This window comes from Orycteropus afer, unplaced genomic scaffold (assembly GCF_000298275.1).
Source record: "Orycteropus afer afer isolate SDZICR_OR568_19922 unplaced genomic scaffold, OryAfe1.0 scaffold00257, whole genome shotgun sequence".
In the NCBI taxonomy this organism is placed as follows: domain Eukaryota; kingdom Metazoa; phylum Chordata; class Mammalia; order Tubulidentata; family Orycteropodidae; genus Orycteropus; species Orycteropus afer.
In genome coordinates this window covers 229,698-252,969 of record NW_006921844.1, presented here as the reverse complement: position 1 = coordinate 252,969, position 23,272 = coordinate 229,698, and the positions used below count along the sequence as shown (strand labels likewise).

The 23,272-nt window shown below is 43.2% G+C and overlaps 1 protein-coding gene and 1 non-coding gene across 2 annotated transcripts; one reads left to right on the top strand and one right to left on the bottom strand.

Moving 5' to 3' along the window:
- Positions 1-538: 538 nt before the first annotated feature.
- C1QTNF2 (C1q and TNF related 2) lies at positions 539-8,052 on the bottom strand. Its single transcript, XM_007949911.2, has 2 exons — positions 7,788-8,052; positions 539-1,152 (listed from the first exon to the last, which is right to left on the bottom strand). Exons 1-2 carry the CDS (start codon positions 8,029-8,031, stop codon positions 539-541), a joined length of 858 nt encoding a protein of 285 aa, XP_007948102.2. The 5' UTR covers positions 8,032-8,052.
- Positions 8,053-21,181: 13,129 nt separating this feature from the next.
- LOC122150892 lies at positions 21,182-21,288 on the top strand. Its single transcript, XR_006163891.1, has one exon. It is a non-coding gene; the product is annotated as a U6 spliceosomal RNA (small nuclear RNA).
- Positions 21,289-23,272: the final 1,984 nt, after the last annotated feature.

The window sequence follows — 23,272 nt, the reverse complement described above, 5'->3', positions numbered from 1 at the left end:
CGGCTGTCTCATGTTTCATATCTTCCTGATATTGACTGGGAATGGATTTGGAAGACCCTTCTGTGGGGCTGAAAATATTCTTGATCTGCATGGAGGGTACAATGTGTGTAAAAATACACTGACCTGTCCACTTAAGATGCATAGACTTCACTATGTGTATGTAAATAAACCTAAAAAAAATAAAATCTAAAAAAATTTCAACCTTTTCCCTGTCCCCTGCCATTCCCGCTACTCTCAACCATGGTATTATGTTTATTTCCATCCTGGTACTTCTCACAGTCTGTAATTATATTGTTTCTTTACTTGCAAACTGTCTCCACCACTAGAATGTAAGCCCATGAGGGCAGTGAATGGATAGATGGATGGATGAATGAAAAAGCTTGGATTTAATGATGGAGGGATAAAGAGACAGAGGAGGTCAGCCTGAAGGCAGAAGCTCCTGACTCCCAATCCTCAGCAGCCTGTTTAGGGGTCTAACTCTGTAAACACAAGTCCAGAAACATGTTCCCTCCTCGAGGGTACTCAACATGAGTCCCATCTACACCTCATTGGGGTCGTCCTGGTCGGCGTAGATGAGGAAGCCCGTGAAGAGGCTGTCGGTCCAGTAAGGGTCATAGAAGAGCCCATTCTGCTCCGAGTAGAAGATCTGCAGCCAGACTTCATCACCCTGCTTGAGAGCCAGGATGGTGGAGCCTGAGGCCACATCATGGTTGCCTGTGTTGGCATCAAAGGTCCGGATGCGGTACTGACCATTATGCACCAGGCCGATGGCCAGGTGCTTATTGGCCAGTGTGATGTCATAGGTGAAGTAGTAGATCCCTGGCACACCACAGACAAACTTGCCACTGGATGCATTGTAGTGGCCACCTTCATTCATCAGGATCTTGTCAAACTTGATGGGCAGGCGCTCCCGTGGGTAGCTCTTGGTCACTGCCACAGAGAAGGCAGACTTGGCATGGCCACTGCCACAGCTGCAGGGGCCTGGGAGGCCTGGCTCCCCCTTTTTGCCTTTGGGCCCCTTCTTGCCTGGTGTGCCATGCTTTCCTGGGGCACCACTGATTCCCTTGGGGCCGCGAGGGCCAGCCCGCCCAATGGCCCCAGCTTTGCCCTTTGGTCCTGGCTTTCCTCGGTTGCCTGTCCGGCCAGGTGGACCTGGAAGACAGAGTAGCTAGTGTTACAGAGGTGCTCTCAGAGCCTGGCTTTCCATCTTGGAGCAGAAGCCCTTGGGTAATGGAAAAACAGGAAGGCTTTGGAGTCACATAGATATGAGTACAAATTCTGATGGTATAACCCGAGGTACTTCCCTCCAGTCTTATCTGGAAAGTGAGAATGGTAATACTTACTTTCTAGAATCACTGTGGACCAGGGCAAAAACAATAACTTATGACAAGTTATTTCCTGCCTTCTAAGAAAGACTCTGGCTTCACTGGGCTGTGCTGGTGATGGGCTGAGAACTGGAAGCAACCTCTTGACTTCAAACCACTGATCTTAGTGAAATCCCTGACTAGTGAACAAGATCCTGGCCCACATGTACAAGGGTTTTATTGCAGCATAGCTTGCAGTAGCAAAAACTCACTGCCATTGAGTTGGAACTGACTCATAGCCACCCCTCCTTGGGTTTCCGAGGCAGTATCACTATGGAAATAGATTGCTCAACCTTCCTTCCAAGGAGTAGCTGGTGGGTTTAAACCCCCAGCCTTCTGGTGAGCAGTCACATGCCTTAGGCACTACATCACCAGAGCTCCTTAACAAAAACTAGAAACAACTAAATGCCCATCCAAAGGGAAATGACTAAAAAAACATGGTCTATTCTTATTATGGAATTCTATGCAGCAGTTGAAAAAAGATCTACAGGTACTACATGAAACCTTCTCTAAAATATACTGTTAAGAGGAAAAAGAAGGTAGAAGAACTCTTTATATTAAAAGGAAAGCACAAAGCTCCATATTACATTTCTATACCATTTAAGTGCATAAAAGAGTGCCTAGACCATAGTGAATATTCACTAAATGCTAGCTGGCATATCTTGCAGAACATTCCCTTCAACAATGTTTCCCATAGAACACCTTTTAGTTTTCAGTATCACTGCTATAGATTGAATTATATTCCCCAAAAGGATATATAACTTCTGGTACCTTGTCTGAATATAGGATCACTGGAGATGTTATCAGTTAACATAAGGTCATACTGGGGTAGGGCGAGACCTAATCCAAAATGAGTGATGTCCTTTTAAAAGAGGAGAGGAGACACACAAGGGAAAAACAGCCACGTGAAGACAGAGGCAGATATTACACTGTGGTCTACAAACCAATATCGCAGGCCAGGCCATCACCAGTGATAGGACAGAGACAGGAAACAGATTCTTTCCCTCAGAGCCCTCAGAAGCAAGGCCATGCCCTGATTTCACACTCTTACCCTCTGGATCTGTGAGGCAATACATTTCTGTTCTTATAAACTACTCAGTTTGTGGTGCTGTGTTACAGCAGCCTAAAAAATTAATCATTTGTATTTTATAAAATGCACATTGCTTTCAATACATTTTTAGCCAACAATTATATAGGGAAATTTTATGTTTATGTTCTTGAAGCTCAATACAACATTTTAAACATAAGATGTATGGGGAAAGACATGAGTAACATCCAAATGCAATTGGTAAATGGTGGAATGGGGAGTAGATGTTTTGAGAAGCCTGCCGAATGCCAATCGAGGGGCCTGCTTCTTGAAGGTTGCTGATGCTAAAGAGCATCCCAGCATCATTTAACAGCTACATGGGTTGAGTGATCAGGAAGTCACAATTTAGGCATTTTATACCCAAATAAGGTACTTTGTTTCTTATATGAATATGTATTGTGTTTTAGAATTTGAGATGAACATGTAATTCATTTTATTTTTCTCCATTTAAAATAATTAGGAATTACCAATTAGCATCTTCTCACTTAACATCAGGAACAGATTGCTTGCATTAAGTGCCTGGTAATGCCTGCAAAAGACCCCTTCAAAGAGTTAAAGAGCAAAGATGTCACTTTGAAGACTAAGGTACCTCTAACCCAAGCCATGGTATTTTCAATTGTCTCACATGCGTGTGAAAGCTGGACAATGAATAAGGAAGGCATAAGAAGAACTGATGTATTTGAATTGTGGTGTTGGCAAAGAACACTGAAAATACCATGAACTACCAGAAGAACGAACAAATCTGTCTTGGAAGAAGTACAGATTCTTGCTCCTTAGAAGCAAGAATAGCCACACTTTGTTCCACATATTTTGGTCACTTTGTCAGAAGGGACCAGTCCCTGGAGAAGGATATCAAGCCTGGTAAAGTAGAGAGTCAGAGAAAAAGGGGAAAATTCTCGATGAGATGAATTGACCCAGTCAGTGGCTGCAATGATGGACTCAAGCATTGCAAAGATTGTGAGGATGGCGCAGGACCGGGCAGTGTTTCGTTCTGTTGTACATAGGGTTGCTATGAGTTGGGGCCAATTCATTGGCCCCTAGCAACAACAATGCTTGGATTGCTATGTTGTTGTTGTTGTGTGTCCTCGAGTCGGACCTGACTCATAGCGACTCCTTCTTGGGTTTCCGAGGCAGTACCACTACGGCAGTAGATTGCCCCATCTTCCTTCTGAGGAGTGGCTGGTGGGTTTGAACCGCCAGCCTTCTGGTGAGCAGTCAAGTGTCTTAGGCACTATGCTACCATATACATTTGTAAATACACAGAAAAAGACCAGGAAAGACATACATTTAACCAATGAATAGTGGTTACCTCTGGAGGATGAGGGGAGGATGGGAAGGGTTAAGTAAATAATTTTGCTTTATTTGTATTGTTTGAATACATTATAATGAGGATGTATTTGTGCATTACTTATATAAGTAAATAAAAAGAATGGGAAAAAAGGACAAAACTAAGAAAGATCATGAGGAGTTCTGGTGGTTAAAACATTGGGCTGCTAACCAAAAGGTCAGCGGTTCGAACTCAACAACTATTCCACGGGAGAAAGATGAAGCAGTCTATTTCTATAAAGACTTAAAGCTTTGGAAACCCTGTGGGGGCAGTTCTACTCTGTCCTACAGGGTCACTATGAGTTGGAATCAACTCAAAGCAGTTGGTTGGGTCTTTTTTTTTGGGGGGGGGGGAATCACAAATTTTTTCCTTGAAGAAAAAAAGCAAATAAACAAAAGGCCGAAAAGAGAGTAGAGAGGAGTAGGAGGAGTAAAAACAGAATCCTGTTGGATTAGAGATTTTCTTGGGAGAGTAAAATAGATAAAGAAATGTATCAGAAAGCTCTACTGTGTATTATGTGATATGCTTCCTTTTTGAGAGACTTCAGCAAAAGATAACTTTAGCAAAAGTTAACTTAAATTTTCAACACCATTTTGGAGATAAATATATATGTGTGTGTGTGCACATGTGTTGGAGGTAGTCTGGATGTTATGATGTATTATGACTGATCCCAGAGTGGCCCAGCTTTACCTGGGTTACACATGTCAGAATTCTCTCCATCTGTCAGCACTGTCTTCATTAGTGTGTTGGCTTAATTCTTATTTTTAAGTTTTAAGAGTTCTTTTTATACCCTGGAAACAAGTCTTTTATCAGATATGTGTTTTACAAATACCTTCACCCAATTCTGCGGTTTGTCTTTTCATTCTCTTAACATTGTTTTCTGCAGAGTAGAAGTTTTTAATTTCAATGAAGTCCAACTTATTAATTTTTTCTTTTATGAATTGTGGTTTTGATGTTTTATCTAAAAACTTATCTCCATACCCAAAGCCACCTAGATTTTCTCATGTTATCTTGTGGAAGTTGTATAGTTTTGTGTCTTGCATTTAGGTCTATGATGCATTTTGTGTGTGTGTGTGTGTGTGTGGAAGATGTAAGTTTTCTGTATAGATTTATGTTTTTACATGTGGATGTCTAGTTGTTCCAGCACCATTTGTTAAAAATGCTACTCTTTCTCTATAGAATTACCCTTACTGCTTTATCAAAATCCAGTTGACTATATTTGTGTGGAAGTTGGCTTAATTCTCAGAGATTCAATGTGTGGCAGGAAAAATGGCCAATGGCAGGCCCAAACCTACATCTTCATGGTTCCTGACCAAAAGAAAAACTCATCAACAGAAATACCCTCTCTCCTGTATGGCAACTCATAGGGAACACTCCAGTTGGCCCTACTTTGAGTGCACGTCCTGAATGTAGCAATGAATCTACTATTGAAGTCAGGGGAAGGGGATACCATAACATCTAGTGTCTGGCCCTCTGTAAGATGTCCTCAAACCAAAGCTATTATCATTGTTACTTTTATAGCTGTTTTTCTAGGAGGAGATGCTTTTGGAGAAGTTAGTTTGGTGTGGTAGGAAAAGTTTTTGATTTGGAGTCTGCTACTAGGTTGTCATGTTAACTCAGCAAGTCAATTAAGGGCTGAATAACATTTATTATATGTTTGCTGGTGCGTCACAAGTTATTTCATTTAATCTTCATGATTATTTTGTGAGGTAGATGCTATTATTATTCTTATTTTGTTGTTGACCTGACTCATAGCGACACCTCCTTGGGTTTCTAAGGCAGTATCACTACGGAAGTAGATTGCCCCATCTTCCTTCCGAGGAGTGGCTGGTGGGTTTGAACCGCCAGCCTTCTGGTTAGTAGTCAAGTGCCTTAGGCACTAAGCTACCAGAGCTCCTATTCTTATTTTAGAGATGTGGAAACCGAGGTTTGGAAAGAGGATAAGTAATTTGCCAGAATTTGTATCCAGGTTTGTTTCCAAAGTTCAAGTTCTAATTAAGAGATGGGTTTGATATGGGTGAAGGGGTTTTAAAAAACATACAATAATAATACATTAAAAAAAAAGAAATAAGATTAGCTATTAGTTGATAGTTTTTGAAGCTAGGTGATGGGCACATGGGGGTTCATGGTACTAGTCTTTGTTTCTGTTTGATATGTTTTATAAGACTTTTTTTTTTTTTTGAAATAAACAAAAAACAAAGTTCAAGTTATGAAGCTAGGCATGCTATTCCCAACTTAATCACTCATTTTGTTTCTTCATCTGTAATATGGATATATTAAAAGTATCTCCTCCACAGGATGGTATTGACAGTTAGATGAGCAATGCACTTGAAAATACCTTATCAATATTAAAATAACAAATAAGTTATTACAATTTTCCTGCTGCTTAAAATGTACAATTGGGGATGCTGCTGACACTGAAAACTTCTTGGTAGTGGGGATGAGAGTTCAGAAATATAAGAATGTCAAGTTGAAAGAGCCTAAAGGAGCACCCACTCTGTCTTCTGTCTGCCTGCATCCCTTCCTTTAGTGGACCACCCTTCATCACTTCACGGGGTTTCCACTGAGGATGTCAATCACACAATGACTAACTCCCCTCACTGCCTACTCGCACACCCCTAGGAGTAGGCATATGAACCAGCCTTGGAAAGTCATGGAATCTCATCTCCAGGGAAGCACACATGACCCATGCCCTACCTCCCCATGCAAAAAACCAAAAAAAACCCACTGCTGTCAAGTTGATTCCAGCTCAAGGCAACTCCATGTATTACAGAGTACACCTATTCCTCACTTATTGACTATCTCATTATCTGATATTTCATATTTATGACAGTAGTGAAAAATCTACTATCCAACTATTTTGCATATCAAAAACATATATCTCGCAGTAACACATGCCAAGGTGCAAGGAAAAAGTAACAGTGGCTGTGATGGTTAAGGTTATGTGTCAACTTGGTTGGGCCATGATTCTCAATGGTTTGGCAATTACATAATGATAATTTGGCAGTTATGTAACGATGTAATTTAGCAGTTATATAATGATATAATTTGTCAGTTGTGTTATTATGTAATTATACTCCACTATGTGATCTGATGTGGTCATTCTCTATATTCATATAATACCAATTTTTGCATATGGAGCTGGTCTTTGGAATCTAACAATGATAAAAGAGGAACGAGTGAAGAACCCCTCTATAGGGTTTTCTTGGCTGTAATCTTTACAAAAGCAGATAGCCAGGCCTTTCTTCTGCAGTGCTGCTGGGTGGGTTCAAATTGTCAACCTTTAGGTTAGTAGTTGAGTGTAACATCTGCACCACCCAAGGACCTCTACATGGGACCAATCCAAGGAGGATTAATTATTCTGAGATTTTCTATGTGGATGAAGCTGTGAGGATATAGGTTTGAGCCCACCCTTAGCCACTTTGGAGTTTCCAGCCTCTGTGAGAACCAAACCAACACACAAAGAAGCAGAGATCTACCAATGATATTTGAGTTCCTGGACCCAGCCATTTCTGAAGCTTGGCTCTTGAACTTTACAGTTATATGAGCCAATAAATTCCATTTGGGGCTATAAATTGGGTTTCTGTCCCTTGTAACCAAGAAAGTTCTGAATAATATTTCAGGAGACTTGACCAAAGTCAACCAGCAAATCAATCATATAGGCGAGGCAAGAACACAGGATCTGATTGAAACTGTTGCTTTCAGTAAGGAGCTCTGGTGGTGCAGTAGTTATGGCATTTGGCTCCCTGGAAGAAAAATGAGGCAGTTTGCTTTTCTAAAGTTTACAGTCTTGGAAACCCTATGAGTCAGAATCAACTCAATGACAGTGTTTGTTTCGGGTTTTTTTGGTCCCTTGCAGTAGAATCCCTGCTCTGATTATAAAAAGACATTAATTTGGTTTATAATTAAATGTGACTGATACTAGTTTTAATAACTTCATAAAACCCCTCTGTGCCAGATTCTGTCAAGCTCAAGTGGGCACAGGAGGGGCAAGCACTAGACCTCTTACCTTCCTCTCCACTGTCCCCCCGGTCCCCATCCTGGCCATCCTGGCCATCTTTGCCAGGAAAGCCCATTCTTCCCACCATTCCTGAGGGCCCTGGGGCTCCTGGAGGACCGGGTGGGCCCTGAGGGCCAGGTAGGCTGCAGATGAGTTGAGGGGAGCCCTTCTGGAAGTCCCTGCGGGCGAAGGCACCAAGTAGTGGGTCAGTAGCACAGGGAAGGGCACAGGCCAAGAGCACCCAGGAGATCATGGTGGCCACCTGTGGGAAGTAAGAGATGAGCAGGTGAGTGCAGCCAATGAGCTGAGCGGGCAGTCAGTCAGAAGGAGATTCAGGGGAGAAAGAGGAAGCAGCCAGGATAGACCCAATTATAGTTCTGCCTCATTATAATTTTGTTTCTTGATCTTTTCTGCATCACATATAAATAACTGGACCGAATGTCATCAAATTTGGGGACACATTTGGATGAGCTAAGTCACACTATAGGCTTGATCAGTACTCAGAATACACTTTCAGGGGCCTTGGGGATTGAGACAGTCATCCCCTGGAATGGCTGAAATGGAGGCAGGACCTACAGCCCAGTAACTGCCAACTGAGAGAAGCCAGGAATGGAAAGAAATGACACAAGGTTTCACTTAAATATTCAACACAAATGGAAAGTTATGAGTGCAGAAATACTTCAAACTGCAGGGGATGATTTGCATTGAGCTGGTTGTCACAGGGGACTTGGCGTAGCACACTGGAGGGTGAGAAGAAGTGAGGGTGCAGTTACTTACTGAGCGTGCATTGTTACCTAAGCAACACTGGCAGCCCTAACAGCACCTCTTCCAAGTGCCTTCTGGCACTAGGCACAGGCTAAGACCTTCTACACATTACTTAATCCTCACAACACCCTAGGATAGACATAGATGGGATATGGAGGCTCAGGGAAGTTGAGCAATCTGCCCATGCCATGCAATTAGCAGGGGACAAGGCTAGGATTAAAACCAGGCAGTTCAGGCCCAGGAGCTGTGGCCTCCTGGCCCAGGCTACATACAGTGTCCCTGAGGCTGGGGCAGCAACAGCATGCTCACAACAGAGACAAGAGTGCCATGCTCTCAGAGATGATCTACACTCTGTGCAGACACAGAAACCCAGGTCCAGGAATCAGCCGCTAGCCCAAGATTTCTCAACAGTTGGCTTGGTCCCTTTGCAATCCAAAGCCTCTATTCCAAGAGTGGGGACCCACATTCTTGCTATGGAGATGACCTCAAAGTGATAACTTGCTATGTGATCTTAGGCAAGTCTCTTTCCCTCTCTGAGCCTTGAACAGTGAGGGGTTGGACTAGATTCAAAACAAACCAAACCATATACTGTTGAATCAATTTCAACTTATGGTGACTCCACATGTCAGAGTAGAATTGTACTCTATAGGCTTCAAATGGCTGTGATCTTTTAGAGTAGATTTCCAGGCCTTTCTTCCAAAGCACCTCTGGGTGGATTCAAACTGTCATTTTGGTTAGTAGCCTATTGCTTAACTGCACCACACAGAGACTTCTTGGACTAGATCAGTGGTTCTCATGCCTGAGTGTGCATCAGACACACCTGGAGGTCTTGCTAAATCACAGATTGCGGGGTTCCACCCCCAGCGTTTCTGATTCAGAAAGTCAGAGTAGGGGATACAATTTGCATTTTTTTAAATGCATTTTATTGAAATATAATTTATATACAGTGAAATGCACAAAACTAAAGTGGCATGGATCAATGCATTTTTTTTCGAGTGTTCCCTCCCCTCCTGTCCCACCCCTGATAAGCAACAAGGAAAGTTTCCCTCCATATATAAACCTTTCCTTGACCCTCTACAACAATGAACTAATGCTGTATTTGTCTTTCTGGGATTGACTTATTTCACTCAGCATAATGTCCTCCAAGTTCATCCATGCTATACGGTGTTTTGTAGACTCTACATTATTCTTTAGTGCTGCATAGCATTCCTTTGCATGTATGTACCATAGTTTGGTCATCCACTCTTCCACTGATGGGCACGTAAGTTGTTTCTATCTTTACAATTTCCATTATTAACATGTTTCCAGGAGATGGTGTTGATGGTGGTCTAGAGGTCCCACTAGAACCACTAGACTAGATTGTCCAAGGTTTCTTCCACCCTGATGCAGAGCCCTTCAGACTCCAATCTGCCCTCTTTCCAGATATGAGGTCTTCACCATTGCCACCAGCCTTCAATGACCTAATCAGAGCTTTCCAGCACTGGGAACTCCCTGGCAGCTGCAGTGCTGGTAGCAAGGCAGGGACATGGCCCAGATCTTGGCCTTTGGAGTTCACAGTTCCTGCCTGAGCCCCTAACTTCCCTTCCCTTTAGACCCTGCTTTGCCCACTGGCCACAGGGGCCTATCTAGGCCTCTGGGCTGCTCTGGCTACTGCCCTGGATGTAGGCTGACCGTTATCTCCTGGTCCCTCTTTAACTATGGAAACAGATGAAGGGGACGGGATACCAGGCCTCTCCTGCCAGGGAGAGGGGGAGACCACAGCACTGAACTGCCCAGGGACTCAGGGGCTATTTCACCTCTAGCTGTGATGCTCCCCAGCTCTGTGACCTTGTGCACGTCACTTTTCTCCTCTGGAACCCAGGGGATTTCTCCAGATAAATATCAGAGAGGTGCTACTGGCCAAGTAGAGATGACTTGGGCAGTCCATATACTGTTTTAAATAACATTACACCCTATAGAAGGAGCCCTGGTGGCACAGTGCTTAAGCACTCAGCTGCCATCTGAAAGGTTTGAAACCACAAACATCTCCATGAGAGAAAGACCTGGTGATCCACTCCCATAAATAGTACAGCCTAGAAAACCCTATGGGACAGTTCTACTCTGTCTGATAGGGTCACTATGAGTTGGAATCATCACAGCAGCACCCAATACCCTGTAGTTAAAAAGTTATTTTCTTTTCAATTCCCTCAATCCTGATTAAGTCAAGAAAAATGTCTTAGCCTGGTGATAGTTTATCTTTAACACCTCTATGCCCCTTTTTAACATTCTTCTGTAGCAAAGAGCAGCCTCATTTGTAGCGATGTATATCCATTCTTTTTCTTTTCTTTTTTTCTGCTTCAAGATTAGAAAGATATTCTCCTATATATAAATATAAATATATATATTCCACTCCCCATTTCATGCATCTGTTCTTAAAGAATCTTGGGCAGGCTCCCACAGATCTACATGGAGTCCCTAGCCAACCTCCAGGCAGGCACATAGAGTCAGGAACCCTGAAGCAAAGCCTATACTAAGATGCAAGGAAGGCCTGTGGCACTAATGGAAGAAAAAGATGGAACAGAGGTAGAAGTTAGCTTTAGAGAAGTTTCAAAGAATTACTTAATGGATGAATGTCAATCCAAAAAAACCAAACCAGTTGCCGTCAAGTCGATTCTGACTCATGGTAACCCCACTTGTGCAGAGTAGAACTGCTCTATAGAATTTTCAAGGCTGTGACCTTTTGGAAGTAATCATGAGGGCTTTCTTCCGAGGCACCTCTGGATGGGTTCACACCACCAACCTTTCAGTTAGCAGTCAAGGACTTAACTGTTTGCATCATCTAGGGACCCCCAGTGGGCTTAAAAGAGATATTTCCACCAAGACACATGAGATGTTGCTCTCATCCTGACAAACTAAGGGTCAGCTCAGAGTGCAGAGTTTTTAAAGGGAAATTTCAAGAGTCCATCCCTGATTCTAGGCACCCTCATCAGATTTAGGATTTTAAAATGTTGCCTATGCCTTTGGGAGAGTAGTGGGAGAATAAACATGTCTGAACCTGCTTGGGACAGCTAGAGGGTAAGAGGCTGGCTTGCTGACTGGGTGGAAGGGGAAACAAAGGCAGCTCACTGCTGCTACATGGGAAGGGGCTACCTTCTTGCCCTCCGTGGTAGATCAAAGGCATGAGACATCTGTATTACAAGTCAGCCTGGGCCAAAGGGATCCTGCCAGAAGTGAGGGATCTCAACAGTGATAACCATGTGGAGGGGTACCAGAAAGCCAGAAGCCAAGGGGAGGCCTAGACTTGCCAGCTAAAGAAATCTGTGCATTGCCACAGGTCAGAGAGCCTGTGAGGTGAAGAATGACTATACTCAAAGAATTTGTCCCTGGTTCCTGGGAACCAACCTCATTGACAACATTGTAAAGGGAAGAGGGAGGCAAAAATTAAGTTGCATTTGATTGTATCTCTGGAGTTACACTTGTTCATCATGAGTTGCATACATAATGGTAGAGGGACTAGGCAGATATGACAAACATGGTGAAAATGTTACATGAATGACAAGTACATCTGGAAAACTGTGATCTGTATGCCCCCTTTTGTTATTGTGTGCCATCAAGTTGATTCTCACTCATAGCGACCCTCTAGGAAAGAGTAGAACTGCCCTACAGAGTTCCAAGGCTGTAATCTTTATGGAAGCAGACTGCCTCATCTTTCTCCCATGAAGTGGCTGGTGGGTTCAAATCATCAACTTTTCGAATGGCAGCCAAGCACTTAGTCACTGTACCAGGCTCCTTAGACAGTCCGTAGGCTCTATACATTTCCATTTTCTTCCCACATCTTGGAGACAAGAGTCTCCAGGAACAGGATATGGTTACTTGGGAGCTGCTGCAACACACCTGGACCCCAGAAATTCAATTTCAAATTCTCTCAGGTTTGGGAAATGGTTTGGAAAGTTGCAATCTGCAAACACTTTGGACTAAAGAAAGAAGGAGGAAGGAAGAGGGTGGGAACAAGTCTCCAGGCTTAAGAGGATCCTGAGAACAGTTAGATGACAGGCACAGGCGGGCGGGAGAGAGAGGAACCATCTGTTTCCACTTACCTCTCCCCTTAGTCTTCTGACCTCCACGCCCAGCCCCATGGCCCCCAAAAGAGGGAGGAGGGCTTGCTCTCTGGCCCATGTCTGCCCTGCACTAGCTTCGTTGGACAGAGGGGACCCTGCTCAGTCACAGCTGGCTGAGTGCAGGCCCCAGAGCCTGGAGTGGATGGGGGAGGAGGGAACCTCTGAAACATGTGGGGAGGAAGAATTTTCTCCCAGCTGGAGCATGGAGGTTCCTGTAGCCCCAGAGGAGCCCTGGCAGCTTGAGCCAGGAACTATTTTGGAAATAAAGGCGGGGAGACTAGGTTTTGGTTCCAAACCTAAAGAGAGTGTCTTTGCTTCCATGTTACCTCAAAAAAAAAAAAAAAGGGGGGGGGGGCTCCAAATAGGCCTGTTCCCTGCTGTGTTCCCACCCTTCTGAATCTGGCCTCCACTCTACCCTCCACACCATGGTAGGAAGACAAATGGACTGAAGGGGTGCTTGGAGGTGAGCCAACACCCCAAGGAATTCAAAGACAGGTTAATTCTTCCAGTGCCTTTTAAATAAGTTTAGAATCACAAACCTGGGAGGGCTATCTAATCTAACCCTTTCTTTTACAGATGGGGAAACTGAGGCAGAGGCAAATTGACAATCACAATGTTCCAGGCATTGTGTGGAGCTCTTTACTGGAATTATTTGAAGTTTATAATCAAGCCCATGAAACATTGTTTGTCATCATATTTCTTTCAGGTTGTCATTCCATTTTTAAGGTGAAGAAATAGAGAATCCAAGAAGACAAATGACTTACCCAAAGTCATATAATCTATAAGCAATGGAAACAACATTCAAATCATACCTGAGTGTCTCTGAAGGCTACACTTAATTCACTACACAAGCTCCCTGCCCTGCTGTTTCTTCTTGTTTTATAGAAGAAGGAAACTGAAGCTCAGAGAGCTTAAGTAATTGGCCCACATTTATACAACTCATTAGTGGCAGAAGTTATAACTTAACATGGGTTTGGCTAACATTAGTGTCATAATACTTTCCATTATGTCAGTTTCCGAGATTTTTCCTCCAAAGTATCCCAAATTATAGAGGAGACCTGGAAGCATATGCCAAGGCCACACATAGCAATGGAAAAATTTCTTTGGTATCTTATATTTATTTTACAACTTATATATATACACATGCACACTGACACACACACACACACATATATATATATGTCATACATGTGTATGTGTATACACATATACACACACATATACATATATATGTATCTTTGAAAATGAAAAAGCAATGCTTTTTCTCCTTCAGGATACTTGAGGTAAATCAGTGCTGCCATTTGAGAGTGACACCCCCGCCCAACTCCTCACTTAGCTAAGGCCCTAATCTAATGAGAGCAGAACAGAGCCCAGACTTCTGGGCCCAAACTCCCTACCATAAGCCCCTTTGGAGAGTTGTTGAGGGCGTTCCCAGGGCCCGAAACAAATGATTAAGGAGTGCAAAGCTCTCCTCCACCTCCATCAGCTCATCCCTCCCTTGGATCCTGCAACAGCCTCTTTCCTAGTCCCCTACTTCACTCCCTGTCCTCCACTCCACATAGGACACGCCCCACATAAAGTTCTTAAGTTTGATTTTAATTTGCTCAATTCCACAAAGCAATCAGAGGGATCGTTTAAAAATAAAAATCAGCCACATCATTTCCTAAGACCCCCATATTGTACCTGCTGGCTACAATTAGAAAATGTCAGAACCTCTGATGTGCCCTCTTCCCTACCCACCCCTACTCCCCCCAAAAAAACAGATGCTGTCAACTCTGACTCATGATGACCCCATGAATATCAGAGCAGAACTGTGCTCCACAGGGTTTTCCATGGAAGCAGGAGCCCTGGTGGCAGAGTTGTTAAGTGTTAGCCTGCTAACCATAAGGTCAGCAGTTCAAACCCACCAGCTGCCCTCTAGGAGAAAGATATGAAATCTGCTTCTGTGAAGATTTATAGCTTTGGAAAATCTATGAGACCATTCTACTCTGTGCTATGAATCAGAATTCAATTCAATGGCAATGGGTTTGGTTTTTATCGGGCAGTTTAGATTACCAGGTCTTTTTTTGAGGCACTTCTGGGCAGACTTGAACCTCCAACCTTTTGATTAGCAGCCCAAGGTATTATCTATTTGCACCCCCCAAACCTCCTACAGGGGCCAAATGATCAGGTCCCTGCCTCTGCTCCAACCCCAGCTCTTCCAACTCTCTCACTGCTCTTCCTGGCCCAGTGACCTGGGTTCCTTCAGATGCAGCTCCTCTGCCTCAAGATGTCATCCCTTCCCCACAATCTTACCTGATCCACCCTCCTAGCATGCTGGCTCCTTACCCACTACGTAAAAGCCTAAACATCACTTCCTCTGAGGCTTTCCTGACATTCCCTCTCAGGCAGCGCTCTCTTTTGCCCCAACTCCTTGTTTGTTTCTTTCCTAGACCTTACTATACCATGCAGGTATTCACTTATTTGTTGCCTCACCTGTTCATTGTCCCATTGCCTATGCAATGCCTCTCCTGTTAAAACTGGAGGCACCATGAGGACAGGGACTCCAGCTGGCCATCTGCTACAACGCCAGGGCTTCTATGTCCTTGCCAACAGTAGGTGATCGAGAAATATTTGCTTTATTGATGAATGTTACAGATCCAGACTCTGCCCTCAAGAAAAACTACAATGAAAACAAACCAGTGGCCTAAATTCAAAAAGGAATCAAGTCACTTGGGTCCAAATAACTTCTCTTGCTTCCCTCAGTCTTTCTAATCCAAACTAGAACTAATGCCTCCCTCTTTTTTTGAACTCCTTAAAGCAGAGGGGCTGGATCTCTTAGCTGTGGGAATTTGAAGAATATCTCACATAAAATAGGTACTTAATAAACACTTGTTCAATTGGTCAGAAAAAACAAGTAAGCCTTGATTTCCTCTGTCTCCCTCTCATCCTCCCTACACACATATTTTGATTAACTATTTTGGTTTCTAAATTGTTGTTCTTGGAGGTGAAAAAAGTGTGAGCAGAATAGGAAAGCTTCATTACAGTCTTCCTGCTGAGGGGAAAAAAATGTTATTTGGTTAGTCCCCAGAAATGGAACCATGAGGAGCTCAAGTTGGATGAAGTTCTTAAGTCTGATTTTAATTTACTCAGTTCCTAGACCTCTCATCTCTCAGCTAAGTAGCTAATGAATCATAAATAAATATGTCCTAAGAAAACCTGAGAAGCTAAAGTGATCCAGCCTGAAGTCCAGTGTCAAGGAAGAGCCTTTTTCCTCCTCTCTCCCCCTGGTCTACAACACTGCCCCCATGGCTTATCCTGAAGGCACTCTACCCAGACTGTGATGTAGGTAGGACCAGTGGTAGACCAATGGATCTCTTACTCTCTTTGGACATGATCTGCCAGCAGAAATTCCAGAGACACTTGTCTTAGCAAGGCTCCTAAGCCTGGGCCCTGGAACAGTCCTTCCTTGGAGACTATTGTTGTTAGCTGCCATCGACTCAGCTCCCAACTCATGGTAACCCCATGCACAATGGAGTGAAACACTGCCTGGTCCTGGGCCACACCCATGATTAGCTGCAGATTGGACCACTGTGATCCACAGGGTTTTCACTGACTGATTTTCAGAAGTAGATTGCCAACGCTTTCTCCTAGTTTACCTTAATTGGGAAGTTCTGCTGAAACCCGTTCAGTGTCATAGCAATATGCAACTCTCCACTCCCAGAAAAAAAAAGTGATGGGGGATGGCTATGCTTGAGGCACATTGGCTGGGAATTGAAACTGGTCTCTCGTGTGGAAGGTGACTATTTTACCAATAAAGCACCACTGCCTAACCCCCACACCCACCCCTCACACACACACACACACACACACAGATTGCTGTTGTTGTTAGACGTTGTCAAGTCAGTTCTGACTCATAGCAACCCTATGTACAGCAGAACAAGATGTTGCCCAGTCCTATGCCATCTTCAGAACTGTTGCTATGTTTGAGCTTGTTGTTGTAGTCAATATGTCAATCTATCTTGTTGAAGATCTTCCTTTTTCACTGACCTTCTACTTTATCAAGGAGCTCTGGTGGTACAGTGCCTTAAGGTATTTGACTGCTAACCAGAAGGCTGGTGGTTCAAACCCACCAGCCACTCCTCGGAAGGAAGGTTGAGCAATCTACTTCCGTAGTGATACCACCTCAGAAACCCAAGGAGGGGTCACTATGGGTCAGATCTGACTCGAGAGCAGTGAGTTTGGTGTTTTTGGTTTTCTACTTTCTCAAGCATGATGTCCTTCTCCAGGGACTGGTCTCTCCTGATAACATGTCCAAAGTACCGGAGATGGAGTCTCACCATCATCCCTCCTAAGGAGCGTTCTGGCTATAGTTCTTCCAAGACAGATTTGTTTGTTTTTCTGGCAGTCCATGGTATATTTAATATTTTTCACCAACACCATAATTCAAAGGCATCAATTCTTTAGTCTTCCTATTTATTGCCCAGCTTTCACATGCATAAGAGGTGACAGAAAATACCATGGTTTGGGTCAGGTACATTTTAGTTCTCAAAGTGACATCTTTGCTTTTTAACACATTAAAGAGGTCTTTTGCAGCAGATTTGCTCAATGCAATATGTCATTTGATTTCTACACTGCTGTTTCCATAGGTATTGATTGTGGATCCAAGTAAAATGAAATCCTTGACAACTTCCATCTTTTCTTTGTTTATCATGCTATTGCTTATTGGTCAGTTGTGAGGATTTTTGTTTTCTTTATGTTGAGGTGTAAGTCATACTGAAGGCTATATAATCTTTGATCTTCATGAGTAAGTGATATAAATTATGCCCAAATAAATTTGGCCCATCTGTTATAAATTTATACTACACTGACAAGTAAGGGTGGTGGTTAACTCAGTGGTTAAGAGCCATGGACAACTCAGTCATTTACAGTTTCCTCAAATAACTAATGGGAGTCTACCTAACTCATGGAGTTTGAGTGATAAACAATGAAATAATGCATTTTAAATTTCTAGCCCAGTGCTTAACACCATGAATGCTCAACAATCTAAGAGAATTCTGCCTAAAATTGACCTTAATCTTAAACCCTTCCCTGTGAAGCCCTCAGGAAGCTACCTGCCTCATCTCTCAAGACAGATCTGTTATCATCTTCTTATTGAGGACTCCCCTGACCATGTAATCTAAAGTAGCCCACCCCCCTCTGCTTATTCGCTCAGACCACCCTGTGTTTGTTCCTTTCAAAGCACAACCCAACTTGTGATTATATATTCATTTGTTTCTTGACTTGACTGTGTGTCTCGTCCCTCTGGAATGGAAGTGCCAGGAAAGCAGGGGCCTGTCTATCTTGCTCTCTATTTTATCCTTTGAGCCCTCCACAGTGCCTGGAACACAGCAAGTGTTCAACACATAGTTGCTGAACAGACTTCAATGAACACAGTCACTTTCATAATTAATAAAATATCAATGGGCTCAAAATGATTTCAATAAATGTGTGATGACAAAACCACATTTGGCTAGTGAGAAAAACTCAGTGAGATGACTAGTTTTGGATTCAGAATATGTGAGTACCAGTCCTGATTTTGTAACTTACTGGTCATGTGACTATGGACAAGTCTTTTCATCTTATTTGGACCTCTGTTTCATCACCTGGAAAATGGAGAAATAACACATGGTCTGTCTCCCTTACAGGGTTATTCTGAGAATCAAACAAGATAATGGACATGAAAACAAAACACAATGCAAAAGTTAGAACCATGTTTAAAATTGTAATTGGCACCAACAGCAGTTGAACTAAGGGGAAACAGTCCAGACCTCCCACTAGGAGCCCCCTCCCACAGAGTTTCAGGTGGGAGCCAGTCTCTGATGGGGTGGGTGACTCTGACCCAGCAGGGCAATTCTCCTCATATTTGGAGATTCTCATCTGCTTGCCTGCAGATGAAACTCGCTGAAAATTCGCTTTGGTGGGAATTAGAATTCTATAATGAAAAACACCCCATGCCCTCCTGGAATTCCAGGAAGCAAATTGGAAGCAGTCCTCTGCAATTTTTCTGGAAAGCTGAGAGAGCTGACTGGAGGAGAGAGGGACTGTTGCAGCTCCTTACCTAGTGCTCATGAAACAGCCCCCTCTCCTGGGATCTCAACATTGATGCCTGTTTGGAAACTTTCCAGCATTCAGAATCTTAATAGAATGAAAAGTCATGAAACTCACTTGCCAGGAAACCAATAAAAACAAACTCACTGCTGTCAAGTCGGATCCCTCCTTGGGTTTCCAAGGTGGTATCATTATGGAAGTAGATTGCCCAACCTTCCTTCTGAAGAGTGGCTGGTGTGTTTGAACTGCCAGCCTTCTGGTTAGCCTTAGGCACTATGCCACCAGAGCTCCCCACTTGCCAGGAAGCCTAGAAGATAGACTATCATGCTGCTTTCTCTTGCTTTTTTATCCTTGATATTTCTGGCTCAGCCCTAGGGAAAGAGGTCCAAGGACAAACTGTGACCTCCCAAGGTCTCAGAAGCTGGGATCTCATGGGGGTTGTCTTAGCGGGCATTTCCGAAAGCACATAGGAAAGCAGCCTGGTGGCCACTTTATTAAAACTAAAGAACTATATCTTCTGAAATACACCCCCCCAAGCCCTTAGAAACCAGGAAACGTGGCCTATGTGTGATGTGGTGGGTGGATGAGCCGGCCACTCTCGGGCCCCAAGCTGCTTCACATCTGAGCCTGAGGTGCCTCCCTGTACAATGGGGGTAAAAGTCATACTTAGTGGGACCTGCCTCCAGCTGTTGTCTAATGTGGAGAACAAGGGCTGTAGTGAGAGGAATGCGACTGATGTGCAAGATATGAGGGGGAGGGAAGGAAGCCTGATGATGTTCATATCCTTGTATCATGCTTTTCCGAGGGTGGTGAGGAAATGGCCGACCACACTAGCTAGGGCTGCCCAATAGGGATATGATGCAAGCCACACTTTAATTTTAAATTGTCTAGTTTCCACATTAAAAAAGCAAAAAGAAACAAGTAAAATCAACTAATGTATATATTATTGTTTCAATGTGAAATCCAAATAAAATGACTAATGAGATAGTTTATACTCCTTTTTTCATCCTGTCCTTGTTAGTTGCTATGGACTCTTTCTGACTCATGGTGACCCCATGTAGTACAGAGTAGAACTAACTGCCCATTGGGTTTTCCTGGCTGTAATCTTACCAAAGGAAACAGATTGCCCAGTCTTTTCTTCTATGGTACTACCAGGTGGATGTGAACCACTAACCTGTAGGTTGGTAGTCAAGTGCAAAACAGCTGCACCACATTAGGGTCCTTTTTCAGCCTAAGTCTATGGAATTCAGTGTGCATTTTACACATAAAGTACTGCTCAGCCACATTTCACATGCTCCATAGTCACAATGGCTAGTGGCTACAAAACAGACAACTCAGAGCTAAGCATAAGTGCTTGAGTTCAAATCCCAGAACCTTTCCCAAGTTACTTACCTTCTCTCTCTCTCAGTTACTACCTCTAAAATGAGGATGACAATAATAGTACCCATCTCAGAAGGCAGTTTATAAGGATTTAATAACTAATATATGTAAAGTTCTCAGAAAAAGGCCTGACATATGTAAGAAGCCTTCTGGTTAGCAGTCAAAGCCTTAGGCACTATTCCACCAGAGCTCCTATAAAAAACATTATTGTTGTTGTTGCTATGTGCCATCGAGTTGGCCCCCACTCATACTGACCACTCCTTGGGTTTCTGAGGAGGTATCACTATGGAAGTAGATTGCCCAACCTTCCTTCCAAGGAGTGGGTGTTGGGTTTGAACCACCAGCCTTGTGGTTAGCAGTCAAGTGCCTTAGGCACTATGCTACCAGAGCTCCTTTATAAAAGCATTAGCTTTTACAATTTATTATTTCTGATCCTTCTGAAAATCAAATAACATAACAGATGTTAAACACAAAACAGGACACAACATTTAGGTACTGTTTAAAATTATAATTGTTACAAACTGCCTTTGAACTAAGGGAAAATAGCCCTGGCCTGCCACCATGGGCACCTGTGGCATTTCAGATGGAATGTCCTATATTCAATCCCTAAATTCTCCATTTTCACTTCAGCTAGTTCTAGTTGTGCTTCTGTCAGCTGCTACCAAAAGACAGCCTTGCTTCTATAATAGTAATGGGATTAACAAGAAATACAAACCAAAATGGAATTTTACCTGTGAATGGCTGAGGGAAGCCTGACCTTGGCTCCTGCCCTGTAGAGTTCCCTTCTGAAGGAAGCGTGGGGGTAGGGGCTGCCTTGGCCTGTACCTCTGAGCCACCTGACATGTTCGTGCTCCACAATGCAAAGATAAATGAAGCAATGGGCTAGTGCTTATCTTATCAAGTGGCAGGGCTTTATGACAGTCAAATGGACTTGGAACATGGATGCTCAACAAATAGTATGGTCCCCGCTTTCTGAGGGCACACGGTCTGGTTATATTGAGGGTATAGCCTGGCACACCTGTAAGACCAGGAGAGAAAGCAAGTCTTGCTCCTTCTTTCTCTTTATAATAGGCTTTCTCAAGAAGCATCCAAGTGCTCGCTTCGGCAGCACATATACTAAAATCGGAACGATACAGAGAAGATTAGCATGGCTCCTGCGCAAGGATGACACGCAAATTCGTGAAGCATTCCATATTTTTATGAAATATCATATAAATTTTTAGCATTTTTTTAAAGAAAAAAAAAAAAAAAAGAAGCAGCAGCATCCAAGACCACAAAGAAAACCCAGGAGCTGAGGGAAAGGTACAGAATCCGAACTTTGAAGGGGTGGGGAGAAAAGACTAAGTTTTCTTTGACTTCTCTTGGTCAACTCAAGGGCTTTCTCATCTCTATGGAGTCATTTCTGCTTCCAAAAGGTCACAGCCATGAAAATCCTGTGGGACAAAGGGTCACTATGAGTGGTAACCCACTAGATAGGAACTTGTTTTGTTGCCCTGTTTTAAACAAAACTGTAAAATCCTAATTCAGTCTATTGATGATAAGCTTTTTTATTAAGATTGCAGTTGCAAGGATCTCTGAGTGGGATTTAAAAGCTATGGAACACTGCTTGCCACTAAAGAAATGATAATCGGGATAAGACAGACCTCTTGTTGACTTGTAGGTCAGTGGCCTTATGCAGATCACACTGAACTATGTTTGTTAATTTGAAATTCTCTGGTGGCATAGTGCCTAAGGCATTTGACTACTAACCAGAAGGCTAGCAGTTCAAATCCACTAGCCACTCCTCGGAAGGAAGGTTGGGCAATTTACTTCCATAGAGATACCACCTCAGAAACCCAAGGAGGGGTTGCAATGAGTTGGGATCAACTTGATGACAGGGAGGTTTTTTTTTTTTTTTTTTTCAATGTAAAATGTTGGTGATTTTATGTTAAAATTAAGATTTCCAGCTTTTCTTGAAGACCTAGAGGACCTGGCAGTAGTGGGACTGCATTTGCGCAAAGTACCAACTGGCTGCCCTTGAGACAGAGCCTGTATGCTGCAGTGTCCACAGTCCTCCCCACTCCCAAACATACCCTTCACTCATTTATGTATCCTGCCCAACCCTGATCAGCATTTGATTTTCAAACCCTGATCTAGAGGAAAAGAGGAATGACACTCCATGTATGTTGTGTGTTCTTATTTTAAAGCTCTGTTGTTCATTATCTCATTTAGTTCTTCCCACAGTTCTAAGAAACAGAAAATTGAAATTGCTTTACCCAGGTCAAAGCTGGGGCGGAACCCAGGCCTGCTGGCTTTGGGCCCTGGCTCAGTCGCTCTACCTTGGCCTCTCTGCATGGGCACAGGATACATGTACATACAGCCTTCCCCAAGAGGGCAGCACTGTGTGTCTGTGTGTGTATATATGTGTGTTTTACCAGTATGTCATTTACTGAAGTACAGAAACCCAGGGGGAAGATTACTTGCTTTGAAAAGAGATTTATTTTACTTTCAAAAGTAAGCCTAGAACAGAACTTGATTATAGAAATATCATATGTAGGAGTTCACCTCATGGAGAAAAAGCAGTGTTTGCAGGTCTTTCTTTGGTCTGGAGGAAGGAGTAGGGGAAGCTGTGGGTGTGCTAGAGAACTCTGTTACCCCATGATGAACATACTAGGGCAGGAAGCAATCAGAGGTTGGGACTGTGGGAAAGAAGGATCAGTCATCCATATCCAGTTAGCAAGGTCAGGATAAGAAGAGTAGCGAGACAGTCAAGAACGGACGGGTTTGCAGAGAGAGAAGTAACTTCTCAGGTAACTTCACTGAATATTTGATGGAGACAGTAGTGTAGTTTCAAAGATGAACTGAGACTTATGAAAGGAATTGTAATTCATCCACATACTATGATGCCATTATAAAGAACAAGTAGACCCACATATGTGATGTGGAAAGATGGCCAAGCCACAGGGTTAAGTGAAAAAGGCAAGTTGCAGCATGGAATGGAATGTATGACTCTCTTTGAGTTTAAAAAAAAGAAAAAAACTAAACCAAACCTACTGCCCATCAAGTCGATTCCAACTCATAGTGACCTTCATTGGGTTTCCAAAGTGGTAAATCTTTACAGAAGTAGATGGCTCAGTCTGGTGGGTTTGAACCGCCAACTTTATGGTTAGCAGTCAAATGCCTTAGGCACTGTGCCACCAGAGC

Excerpts from the sequence above, each read along its gene's own strand:
- C1QTNF2 (XM_007949911.2), bottom strand. The coding sequence starts at position 8,031 with ATGATCTCCTGGGTGCTCTTGGCCTGTGCCCTTCCCTGTGCTACTGAC. Across the intron at positions 1,153-7,787 it reads GGGGGACAGTGGAGAGGAAG|GTCCACCTGGCCGGACAGGC; the intron begins GTAAGAGGTCTA and ends TCTGTCTTCCAG.